Source organism: Triticum aestivum, chromosome 6A (assembly GCF_018294505.1).
Source record: "Triticum aestivum cultivar Chinese Spring chromosome 6A, IWGSC CS RefSeq v2.1, whole genome shotgun sequence".
NCBI lineage: Eukaryota > Viridiplantae > Streptophyta > Magnoliopsida > Poales > Poaceae > Triticum > Triticum aestivum.
Window position 1 is genome coordinate 589,661,020 of NC_057809.1, and position 13,092 is coordinate 589,674,111.

A 13,092-nucleotide genomic window follows, 5' to 3' on the forward strand; every position below is an offset into this window, starting at 1 on the left:
AAATAGATATACTAGCATGCACTACTAGTTTTTCGAGGTTAAGAAAAAGCGGGCTGATTTTCAGGCCTGTACTCCACTTGTACCGGTGAAAAAGAAAAAGGAGTCGAGTGAGACTGTGAGAGACAGACATTACTGCCCAACCAGAAAACCTGGGAAGAAATAAGTAATGATAAATTAAACGACCAAACATCATCATTATGCTTGGTGCCCAGCATCCTTCCTCTTCCCGATAAGCAAGCTTTGCTGCTCGCCTCTCCTAATCAAGCCCCAACCCAACCTCGGTGGAAAAGCCCGCACCTTTTGCGCGAACTCCCCGTGCTTTCTTCCGTATCAAAGCGAATCCACCAGTTGCATTGCATCCGTCTACATCTCGCCGCCGGTGAGCGCCGCTGAGCCAAAAACAGCCCCCCACCAACTCGCAAGTACATACATTTCGTCCCCGAACCGCGGATTTGGGCATGAACTCCAGAACTGTTTGGCTGCCACTGTAAGAGCACGGCGGCGCCCGACCTCCTCGTGCTCTCTCCTGTATCCCGCTGCATCTCGCCGCCGGTGAGCGCCGCTGTCGAGGTCACCTGCCCCACTCGCAGCCGGTGAGTCTTCTCCCCTGCCCCTCCTTCCCGCCTCCTTCCATTTCTTCTTCCGGCCCTGACCCCAGTTCACTCGGTCGACAGCACGCCGTCGTCCCCGCCGGATTCGCTCTCATCCGCCGCAGCCTTTCGCCGGATCCGCCCGCCTCTTGCCGCCTCAGCTGCAGATCGAATCCCGTGGCGCTGCCCCGGTCCGTCTCCGCCGCAGATCCCGACCCCCAAGCCAGGGCCTTCGTCCACCTCCGGCGCCTTGCAAGGTACGCTCCGTCCATGCCTTGGCTGCTTAAAGCTCTTGGATGTTATCCTGGACTTGGAACATCTTGGCTACAAGCAAGGCGTGCCTGCATTTTTCCACGATTTCTGAACTCTGCAATTGCACACTGCAACTAGCTGCATCTCTTTTCTGCACATGACACTGGTGCCTTTGCTCAGTACACCAGCTGCCCAGCTACTGATCCACTAGTACCAATTTGTGTTATATAACTATAGTTTAATTTTTGGCTGCAAACCAAAGCATGCTCTAAATCCTTGCTTGTAATGTGCAAGTTTGTCAAATTGATCAGACCTGTGCATCTCTCCTAGTTGCCCTTTGAAACTAAAGATGCATATGTTATATTTTGATTCGTTGATAATTTTGAAGCTAAACAAGGGTCTAGAGAAACAAAACGCTTAGCCTAGTTTGGCTCAATGAGGCCTGATACTGCATGGAATTAGTCCTATGTATGAATCATAGCAGGACAAGATTCTTGAGTACTGCCTGACTTTACCTTTCTGGGTGAATTGGGGGCAAATTCTTGCCAGCTAGTATGTTTCCACCCTGCGGCTCTAGATGTAAGAGGATAAAAAGATAAATCCAGGCATCTTGGTGTAGGTGAATTTTTCATGTAGTGGTTAGTTATTATTTTTCCATTATACCGTGTATCTAACGCTGGTGAACATGTGAGGTGCTGAGAAACATGTGGTTGTTAGTAGGAATAGCTATGAAACTGTTAGGAGCATAGTGCAGAAACAATATCAACATAATCATTCAATTATTTGTATAACTGCTACCATGGAAGTGTACCAGCCAGTTGCTTTTGATGACTAGCTTTTACACTGAAATTTTCTCATTGGTGGTGGGTATGATTCTTGTTCCTGTGTTTGTGCGTTTGCGCATCCATGAGGACAATCTGGTCTGTTTGTATGGTTTTTTGGCTTGAATTCTGTTTGATTTGAAGGTGATTTTTTAGATGTATTTATGAATTTAAGGGAGTTTATATTGTCTCTGGTGCTTGCTTTCAGACAAAAGATCCCCCTAGAAGTACGATATGCTTAAATAATAAAGATCGCCAGCATGTCAAGGGTGCCAAAATGGAAGATTGAAAAGGCCAAAGTTAAAGTTGTATTCCGGCTGCAATTCCATGCAACAAATGTAAGATCAATTTTTTTATGCCAACTCCATTTCTTTGCCCTTTTGGTTGTTAAGACTTTGTTAAGACTTTTTTTTGGTGAATCTTACTTTCGAGGAAAATATCCATTTGTATTCCACAACTCTTGCACGGGTCTAGATTTCATCTCAACTCTAAAACCAGACACATTTCACCCTGAACTCCTGAAACCATTTGTTTTCACCTGTAGGCTGTTTTTTGGGCAAAGGAGCCAAAGCTCTGTATTAATCAGACACCAGCATTATGAGAAAACCCCTTAAAGAAAAGGAAAATATAATCCAGTCCTTGGGGAATCCTCCACCCCCCACATGTTGGTGGGACACTGATGTTGCCACAGCTGGAGTTCCATGCCATGGCTGGGATAAAAAAGTAGTATCCACGCAGGCAGCCGGGAAGTCACCCTTAGGCTGGTTTTCTATGTGCTTTTCGACTCTTCACCAAGTCGGCTGCCACATCACTGATTTGTTCAGCTTACATGCAGCACAGTCAACGTAACAAGAAATAAATATTTGTTTATTTGGGTGATGTTGTATTTTTCTGATTTGTTGATTTGCTGACTAGTTGCTTAGTCATTCTCAACCTAGAGCATGATTGTGGGTCCCATGACGTTGCCTGTCAAAAACATCCTACATATAGTGGCGTGTCGTCCAAAACCGTGTGGGGATTGTTTGGGGGGGTGGGGGGGGGGTGGTAGTTCCAAAATTTAGGCTGTGGTTTGTCCATTTTTTGAGTTAGGGGTGAAAGATACTACTAATACATACCCTGCCAAAAGTTGTAGGGTGTACAATTGACTTATTCCGGCTCTCTGATTTTTACTAATATGAGTCTTGCAGTTTGTGTGAATTACTCAGGATTATTGCATGTTTCTGCCATCCATAGTTGAATGATCTTTCCATGGTTACTTGTTTTTGTTGCAGATTCCATCTACAGGATGGGACAAGTTGTTTTTGTCCTTTATCTCTGCTGATACAGGAAAGGTAACTGCAAAAACAAATAAAGCAAATGTGAGGAATGGAAGCTGTAAATGGCCAGATCCTATTTATGAAGCAACACGACTTCTTCAGGATTCTAGGACTAAGACATATGATGACAAGCTCTACAAGCTTGTTGTGGCCATGGTGCGTTGTACAAATTGGTTTCGCTTATCCTACATCTTCCTTGGCCATGGACTTGCACACATGTTACCTAAGGTTTTGATATCATCACCACTTAAATGCTGGATGAACTTACTCCCCTTGTTCTTGGAAAATCAGGGGACTTCTCGATCTAGTATTCTTGGGGAGGTCGATGTTAATCTTGCCGAATTTGCAGAAGCAGTGAAGCCTGTTTCAATCACACTTCCTTTTCGTGGTTGCAACTTTGGAACAGTATTACATGTATGTTTTTTCCCCTACAATATACATGCATGGGTTTTAGATAACATTTTAACTTATGTCTATAATCATCAGAAAAATACTCTTTCACTGTTTTGAGAAGTGATTTGACAATGTTCTCTGTTTTGCTTGCCTTCTGGTTGTCCTTTCTAATGTTGTTCTTTGATGAATACCGTTGCAGGTCACGGCACAACTGCTCAGCACCAAAACTGGCTTCAGGTTTGGCCATGACAACAATGAAATTAGTTTTGGATTGTTGGTCCCAAGTCTTATGAGTGCTTTCTTGGTACAGGGAATTTGAACAGCAAAGAGAAACTGGTGCCAGAAGTTCCCAGCAGCTAGTGAATCAAAGAAGTCACGATCCTTCTGAAGTTGCTGTTGCTTCATCCAATGTTGGTAGTGATAAGGTTGGTATAAATCCCTACGAAGTATAGGACCTCACTGCAATGGCACATGAAAGGAAAACAAAGAGCTCATTTTCAGGGCAGTCGTGTGTTTTACACTGTTTCTTGGTAGTAACTACTAACTTCCATGGAAGTCCCAAAAAAAAACTACGAACTTCCATGCGTACATGGTTTACTGGTGAAAAATAATTCAAAACTTCTGATTTGAACTGCAACAAAGTAGACCAAGTTATGTGCTAGATTGCTTTGTTGAGAGTGACCTTGGTTATCTCAAGATTATGGAAGGATACATTTGAAGGGACCGCGGTCCTTTGCTTCTTAACTGGAGGCATCGATCTATATTGAGTGGTCCTTTGGTTCTTTAACTGGAGGCATCGGTCTATATTTACTGTACTATTGCTGATTGTGCTGCAGATACATCACTAGAGAATTTACGTATTAGGCCTAGATTTGTGACAATGAATGGAATCTGCATATCATGCAATGCCTACTGTTTTCATTTAGTAAATAAATTAGTTAAACCATCCCATATTCTTTTCTATGCATATCGTCATTTGATATAATTAAGTTACTTGGTTCACACCATAATTATCTTTATCATTTGTTATAGGCTAACGCAAGGAATAAGTTAAAAGAAACTTCTTTGGGGTTCCCTGTGGCCGAAGATTCTGCGGGTTCAACCGAAGATTATGAAAATTCATCACATAATTCAGATGGTTATTTTGCCGAAAAGAATGATCCGTGTGGCAGTCATGAAATCAGTAGCTTTAGGAGCATACACTCAGGTGATTTACCACTTTGTCCGACAAGTCAAAGCCCTACACCAGAGAAGGGGCCATTTCGGGGTAAGCGTCTTTCACCACAAGGGAGCAGTGATTGGAGTCATGGTTGGAGTCCTGAGTTCTCTGCCAGTCATGATCTTGCTGCTGCTCATGACGAGAATAATCGACTCAAGTCCAGATTGGAGGTGGCTGAGTCGGCCTTTTCTCAGCTCAAGTCAGAAGCAACATCCCTGCAAGATGTCACTGACAAATTAGGCAGTGAAACGCAGGGCCTAGCTAACCAGCTTGCTGTTGAACTTATGTCACGCAGCGAGCTCACTACTGAAGTATCTTCCCTAAGGACAGAATGTTCTAGTTTGAAAAGAGAGTTGGAAGAAATGAAATCTGCTAAACCCTTGCAGCATAAGGCTGATGGAGGAAATGGTGTTCTTGCTACAGATAGTTCAGTACATAATCTCCAAACAGAATGGCTGCAAGGCTTGCTGCTTCTTGAAAGTAAACTGCAGCAGACCAGAAATAATGCTCTCCATGGACTTCAAGCAAGTGATCTTGATTTCCTTCTTGCTGATATAGGGGCTCTTCAGCGTGTTATTGAGAACCTCAAGCAAGGTGTTCAGCTTGGACAAATGAAAGAAAATAATTATCAAGAACATTTGGCTCCACCATCCAATGTTGCCCATCAATCAAGCTCCGGACGTGATCATAATTCCGACAAGAAAAACACTGGCAGTACAGCCACGATGGAGGAAAAAATGTGTGGGCTCTTGCAGAAGTTGGAGGACTCAAAAACTGAGAAGGAGAATCTTCTGGAGAAGATGAGCCAGATTGAGCGCTACTACGAATCTTTTATCCACAAGCTTGAGGAAAGCCAGAAGCAGACAGCAATTGAATTGGAAAATCTTAGGAAAGAACACAATTCTTGTTTCTACACAGTTTCTGTCCTCCAAGCCCAGAAGCAGAAAATGCATGAGGAGATGAATGACCAGCTAATGAGATTTGCTGAGGACAGAACAGCTTTAGAAGCTCAAAATAAGGAGTTCGAGAGGAGAGCTGTTGCTACGGAAACAGCACTTAAGAGGGTCCGATGGAATTATTCTGCAGCTGTTGATCGTCTACAGAAAGACCTTGAGTTGCTGTCCTTTCAGGTTCTCTCTATGTATGAGTCAAGTGAAACTCTTGCAAAGCAACCCATTGTAGAAGATGCTGAGCATTTTCCTGAAGAGCATTCTGCAATAGCAGATTTAAGCGGTACTATAGAACATGACCAAGACAGGCCTGTTGTCAAACAACGGGGAACTGAAGGTCTTCATGAGGCAACTGCATCTCAAATGTTTTCAACTGAAAATGGCACATCACTTAGTTTTAGCTACAAAATGGATGACCAGCAAAACCTCCTTCGGGCTGCCAAAATTGAAGAACTTCGTAGCAGATCTGAAGTCATATGTAATCCTGATTCACAGGTGAACTGCTCCAACACCGAAGGACCAAAAGATGCTTCTTCCACAATGGAATCTGATATTTTAGAAACGTACGCTGTTAACATTCAGTGGCAGGTGTTCTCTGATGTGCTACGGGAATCTCACTATACTGCACTGGATATGATTAAGCAAATGCAGGGAAGGCTATACGTGCTAGAAAAAGAACTCCATGACTCTAATGATGCTAGGGAGTCTTTAATGCTCAAGTTAAACTCTGCACTGGACCAATCAAAAAGTTTGAAAGAAAGTGAATCAGGATACATTTTCAAGTGTGATGATCTGACAGTGAAGAACCAAATATTAGAAGCAAAGCTCCAAGATATTTCAGTTGAAAATGCTTTACTTATGGAAAGGCTTGTGGTATCTGAAACACTTGTTGAGGAACATAAAACTTGTGAAAGCAAGTACAATGCCTGCACTGAAGAAAGGAAGAGATTTGAGAACCTTTTAATGAAAGAAAGTCAGCAAACTAGTCAGCTTAAGGATGAGCTCAGATCAGTAATGGAAGATTTTGAGGCAGTGAAAGATGAATTACGTAAGCAGTCCTCCTTAATCAGTGAGCAGCAAATTGTTTCTACATCACTTCAAGAGCAACTGAGCATCCTATGCTCTAAACTTATTTCTTTGAGCAAGGACATCGACATTCCATGCTTGGATGACGTATCTTTGCTACATGAACTTGAGAACAAGAATTATGCTGCTGTCATAGCAAGCTTGGAATTCTTCCAGCAGCAAGCATGCCAGAAGGTGCTTCATCTCCATCACGAAAAGGACGCATTGGAAGAAATGTGCGATTTTCTCCGGAAGAGATCAGACAAGTCTGAAACAGAATTGCTTGATGTGAAGCAGAAGTTTCATTGTGATATGGCTGGAACAGAAGAAAAGTTGAATATTTCTGAGGGACATGTAGAGAAGCTTCAGCAGGAACTGCAGGAAATGGTACATAAATTTGAGATAATCTCAGAGGCTCAAGAACAACACTCAATCAGCAATGGTGACTTAACATCAAAGTTGGCAAAAATGGAAGTTGAGCTGCGGATTGTCACCAGTGAGAATGAGACTCTTGTTGAAAAGATGAAAGACATTGCTGCTGTTGTTCAGGAACTTGAGAGGACCAAAATAACTCTTGCAGAATCCGACGAAGATAACAAAACTTTGGCCGAGTCTCTACAGTCTAAAGACGAACTGTTGATGCACATGGAAAATGAAATCAGAGGTTTGCAAAATTGTCTGAGCTGTACCGAGGGAAATTTGCTAAGAGAAAAGACAACGAGGGAAGATCTTGAATCTGCCCTCGCAAGTCTTACATCTCAACTTAGTGAGAAGGATCAGGTCCTGCTATCTTATAATGAGGACAAAACAGAGTTACTTCATCTGAGGGACCAGATTTCGGACATGAGTAAAGAAAACAGTTTGATGCAAGATGCTCTTTCAGAAAGTGAGCAAATCAAAAGGGACCTCAGTTGTAAGAATTGCTCTCTTCAGTCCCAGCTCGCCAATGCTGAAAATCAGTTAGGAACAATTCTGGAGGACTTTCTTGCCACTGAAATTGAAGCTAGTTGCATGAGAAGTCAGGTTGAGGAGGTTGCTGTGCAACTTGAATACTTAAAAAATGATTTTGGGAAGCTTCAGCTTAAGAACAAAGATGCTGACGAGTTATTAAGGGCGCACATGTTGACTGTAGCAGAATTAACTGACAGAAATGCCACACTTGAATCAGCTATCCATTCTCAAGAAATCAACTTTGCCAGGGTTATTCAAGAGAAGGAAGGGCTTGAAGAGCTTATAAAAAGAAATGAACAGACATTGGCTCAGGTTAGCAATAGTGAGTCTCGAGATACATCAGTATCAATTAATAACAGTGAGGCAGAATTGAAGTATCAAGATGAGATTGTGCAGCTTAGAGCCGTGCAGACAAATCTTGAGGAGCATGTTGATGGTTTGAGATCAGCGAAAGATGAAGTTGAAATTCTAAACGTGGTTCTGAAATCAAAATTGGAGGAACACCATACTGAGGCGTCATCACTGCTACAGGATTCTGGATATCAGTTGACAAATTTAAAAGAACAGAACAAAGAGCTTACGCAGAAACTTGCTGAACAAACTCTGAAGGCAGAAGAGTTCAAGAACCTGTCTATCCAGTTGAGAGAGCTAAAAGAAAAGGCTGAAGCTGGGAAAAAGGAGAAAGAGGGGTCGTTGTTCGCCATACAAGATTCCCTTAGAATTGCATTTATCAAAGAGCAATATGAATCAAAGGTTCAAGAGCTTAAAAGTCAGGTGTTTGTCTCTAAAAAGTATTCTGAAGAGATGTTACTGAAGTTACAAAGTGCTTTGGACGAGGTTGAAACTGGGAGGAAAAACGAGATTGCTCTGGCTAAAAGAATTGAAGAGCTATCAATGAAAGTTTCTGAACTGGAGGTGGAGATGCAGGATTTATCTGCTGATAAAAGAGAGTTGTCTAATGCATATGACAGCATAATGACGGACTTGGAATGCACAAAACTGAACTTCGATTGCTGTAAAGAAGAAAAGCAGAGGATTGAGGTCTCTCTTCAGGAGTGCAGTGAGGAACGCAATAGAATAAGGGTGGAGCTTGACTTAGTGAAAAAGTTGCTGGAGAATATGGCATTAACCGACCATGTCGCGTCACCTGATAATTCTGGATCACGCATCCCTCGTGCCACATCTATCGGGCAAATTCTGGGAGATGTTAAATCTGGGTCTGCACCAGAGTTAATACCAAAACTAACAGAAGTTGATTCAGAATTACAGGAAGATGAAGGTGAAATCCATAGCACACATATTTCATCAAATGTAGCAGAATCAGAAGATGTTGGTAAGTCTGATGAGCATCCACATGCCAAGCATGCACCGACAAAGAACTTGGAGGTAATCAATCTAACATAAATGTCTTTATCTTAGTTTAGACTAATTGCGATTGAAACTAGGGCACATGGAATACTTGACAGTTGCTCACAATTGAAGTAATTTTTTCCCTGTAAGATAGTATGTTTACACATATGAGATATACCATGGCTCTCATGTTATATTATTGTAGTGACAAATTACCTTGAATCTATATATTTCAAACATAAGAGGACTAGAAAGAGGCCTGCGTCTAAGATCTGGATAACTTAAGCACATCCTAGAAACTACTATTTCAGCGTTTGATGGGAATAGCTTGTTAATCAGATGGCAATATTAGTTTGGATGATGTCGCAGTCCTTTGACCCAACTTCACAAGAAATAAGATCCGGCTCTTGTTAATTTTTTACCTGTCAGTGCTTTGTCGAGAAGTGTATACACACACCTCCTGGTGTGACACTTCACTTTTGCTTTTGCTGTTTTGCTTCACAATCACCAAGTAGAGTTGAAAGATTCATCTGGCAGTGTGCATTTATATATTACACCAACTAACTTTTTTTTAGAATTGTTTTGCTTCGGTATCTGTAACATTTATAGCAGTGTTTTTTCTCTCAGCTTACTTAATTGTACTATTTTGATAGAACTGCCATAAGCAATCTGAGGAATCATTGGAGGATCATCCAACTGTCGACAATACCATCAAAGATATTTCTAAAGAGCATAAGAAATTGGCAAATGACTTGAATCTTTTCCAGAAAGAGGTATGTTGAAACTTCTCTTATTATACTTTTTATAACACAAATTCTGTTCCTACCAAGTTTTGAAAGGGTTCTTACATAAAAAATAATAAAACATATGATTTTTCTTATTATTGATGAGGAAAGGATATGAATCTAATCGGTTAAGTTTTCAGAGCAGTAGGTTTGAGTGTTTCAATCTATATTCATGGTGCTTAGATATCATCACATCTGTGAATGGGCAAGTGCTTGCCTAAAATGGAAATCTTCATTTCATTTTCTTCCTTATGTTCCCCGTTTATCTCTATCTTCTTTACCGTAGACATCTCGTATGTAGCAAGCCTTCTGGCCACAAATCCCCATTTAATTAGCATTCCTCTCGTCTCTTCATTGCTTTAGTGATGAGCAGTAGAGAAAATACAATCCAACTCCTCTCTCTCCCTTGCTCTAGCTTTTTTGTAAAAGTGATTCACACTTTATTAATTAGGCAAAGTATTACAATCTGATTGGACATTCCCAAATCGTCCGTAGCTCTGGGTTTGCAAGCCCGTTGCACACGCCCTTACGAGCTTTATACATCTTGGTTTGCAAGCCCGCTGCACACGCCCTTATGAGTTTTGTCCATATGGGTTTGTTTCATAATAGTAAGGAAGATCTGTGACTTTTTTTTGATAGAGAACAGCAGGAGAATTTCCTACTACAGCTTTTTATTAATTTTTATATGAGAACTTGAGAAGTTAATTACAATATGCTCCCAAAAACAGTCGCAGCAAAAAGTAATACAAGAAAGATGGAAACTAATGCTATTAGCCAATCTCCAAAGTTGGTTTTGTCAATAAATTGGGCAATTCAAACAACAAACAACTTATGTTTGTTTTTTATGAATCAGTAATTACTTGATACTCGGCATGATGTGGATCAGGGCTAATTCAGTGTAAATTATTTTACATATGCAGCTGGAAAGACTTAAAAATGAGAATTCATCCCCTCTTCTTCCCCTTGACATTAATCTTATTGATCCGTCGCTCAGTGGTTTGGAAAGGGCGTTATCACAGCTTGATATGGTATGTGTACTTCTCACCTTTCTGTTCTAATATAACTATTCAACATTTTTGTTGCCACTATCCCAAGATGATAAAAGAGTTCTTCCATCACCACCCACATGCATCCACCTCCATCGTTTGACATGAACCTGCAGTCCATATACCTTGTGCTAATTTTGTGTGTGCACATGTCACTATTTTCAGGCAAATGAACATTTGCGAAGCATTTTCCCTTCATTTAAAGAGCTTCCTGGTTCTGGAAATGCCTTGGAAAGAGTACTTGCTTTGGAGCTTGAGTTGGCGGAAGCGCTGCAAACAAAGAAGAAGACGGACATCCTTTTCCAGAGGTAATTAGTTATATTGCATCTATTTTCATAAGTTTACTCTTGTCTAGTAAAGCAGGTTCCCCTTTATTATCAGCTGCCCTTTCATTCCCTCATATTGGACTGAATGCATGCTCAGATGTCGAGTCTGGTCATGGTAATACACCAAGGGAAGTATCTTTTTAGGGTTGATTGGTTGGTCGTTTTCGAGCCCAAAACTGTCGTATTAGTCGGAGGTGTAAATCATTTCTGCCATTGTCTCAAATCACGCTTGGTTCGTCGTTAACGTTTTATTTTCTGGACGTTTCGGTGTTGTTACGTCCGGAAAGTTTTAAGCACCGCCGGAGCCCCCGATTGAAATCCTGGAGAAGAGAAACAAGGGAGAGAGAGAGGAAAGAACTGCAGCGATGGCGGCGCACGGAGCATGATGCTACTGCCGACCTTCTCTGCTCCTCCAAGGGATCTCCACAACACCCTGACCTGGTGGGCACCATCGTCACTCCCTGTTCTGCCTGGTCCATTGCCGGCACCTCCTTTTGGATGCTTCACCACCCTCATGGTTGTCTTGCCGACCAGGCCTTCTGCGACCTGCTCACCTTGATACTGCTCCCAAGTGTGTGGCCTTAGGAACTCGAGAATTTTAGAAACTGTGCTTATTGATATAGAGCGTCTTTTCTCTCTGGATGTTTTTTGGTCTGTCAAGCTACTAAAGTTTCTTCAGAAACCAATCTAACTAGGATAAAGAAAAAAAACTTGAAATTTGTAGCTTTCAGTAATGTAAGTCAGGTTTTACTTAACTAACTAAATGCTCATCTCTTGAACATTCAGCTCATTCTTGAAGCAACACAACGACGAATCAGCGGTGTTCCAAAGCTTCAGGGACATCAATGAGCTGATACAGGATACAATCGAGTTGAGGAGAAAACAAGTGGCTGTCGAGAGCGAGTTGGAGGAAATGCACGGCAGGTACTCGGAGCTCAGCTTGCAGTTTGCCGAGGTGGAAGGCGAACGACAGAAACTCGCAATGACCCTGAAAGCCCGGTCACCCAGGAAATAATAGGAGGAAATGAAAGAAGAAGAAATGTTAGCTGGTCGGTATTCTTCTTTTGCTGCGGGGAAGAAATACATTTTGTAATGTAAATCATCATGTGTGTGTGATATAGTTCATAAAGATGCAACATCTGATCTGTGTACAGGCCCTCCATCAACTAATTAATTGTTAATATGGCGACATCCGCTGACTGCTGCGTCTCAGCAGTTTTTAGAGGGTGACTTGAATTGCTTTGCTGTTCTTATTAATTTTTGACAGAATGTGAGATCGAGATACTACCAGCATTCTTTCCCAGCTTGATTTTGCTTCATTTGTTCTTGGACCAGTTGTCAATGGTATCTGTTTGCTTGCGTGTTACGAGGCTCTCGCTCATAAACCATCTCTTACTGAAAATATGCACAATGTTTTTATACAAAGGAGAAAGAAAGAAAAGAAAGAAAGAATAAAATATGCATAAAGTATCTCTTACTGTATGCTCATAAGAAGTTATGTAGGAGTAAAACCAAACATTTACATATTTAGACTAAACACAGATTGCATGTACATTGCTGGCAGGATTACATTTGACATTTCTAATCCATATTCAGATGTGCTGTTAGGTGAACCAAATAAGTTCATCATGGCTTGGTGCCTTGATCAGATGCATGGTAGGAAGTTGTTTACAAAGGGCGCAATGATTCACAGGGCACAACGGAATGTATGTATGATTTCTCCAAATTTCATATGTTGAGCAGCTAACAAGGCCGGCAGCTGCAAATTTCTTGGCTTAGCGGCGATGCAGCAAAATGCTACACTGTGGATGCTCTAATGAACTAGGCTCATTAGGTGTACTAATGTACTAGACGAGCCTAGTATTTTTATTGGTAATAATAATAAAAAATACTGTTCTAAAAACAGAATTCGCACGATTACATTACTACCATGCCTCGAAATTTTGAAACCAAATTTGGTCTATATCTCAAGAAACAGAAAAAGAGCAATTTTATAGTGAATAATACCAGACATGGTACTATCCAGCG

General features: G+C 41.4%; 1 protein-coding gene across 1 annotated transcript; it reads left to right on the plus strand.

Annotated features, from left to right (window-relative positions):
- Positions 1-228: 228 nt before the first annotated feature.
- Positions 229-12,367, plus strand: LOC123128750 (golgin subfamily A member 4). The gene is made up of 12 exons (XM_044548844.1): positions 229-593; positions 675-847; positions 1,872-2,001; positions 2,935-3,135; positions 3,271-3,393; positions 3,572-3,609; positions 3,683-3,797; positions 4,405-8,943; positions 9,561-9,680; positions 10,613-10,720; positions 10,904-11,046; positions 11,851-12,367. The coding sequence occupies exons 3-12, from the start codon at positions 1,924-1,926 to the stop codon at positions 12,077-12,079; spliced, it is 5,694 nt and encodes a 1,897-aa protein (XP_044404779.1). The 5' UTR covers positions 229-593; positions 675-847; positions 1,872-1,923; the 3' UTR covers positions 12,080-12,367.
- Positions 12,368-13,092: the final 725 nt, after the last annotated feature.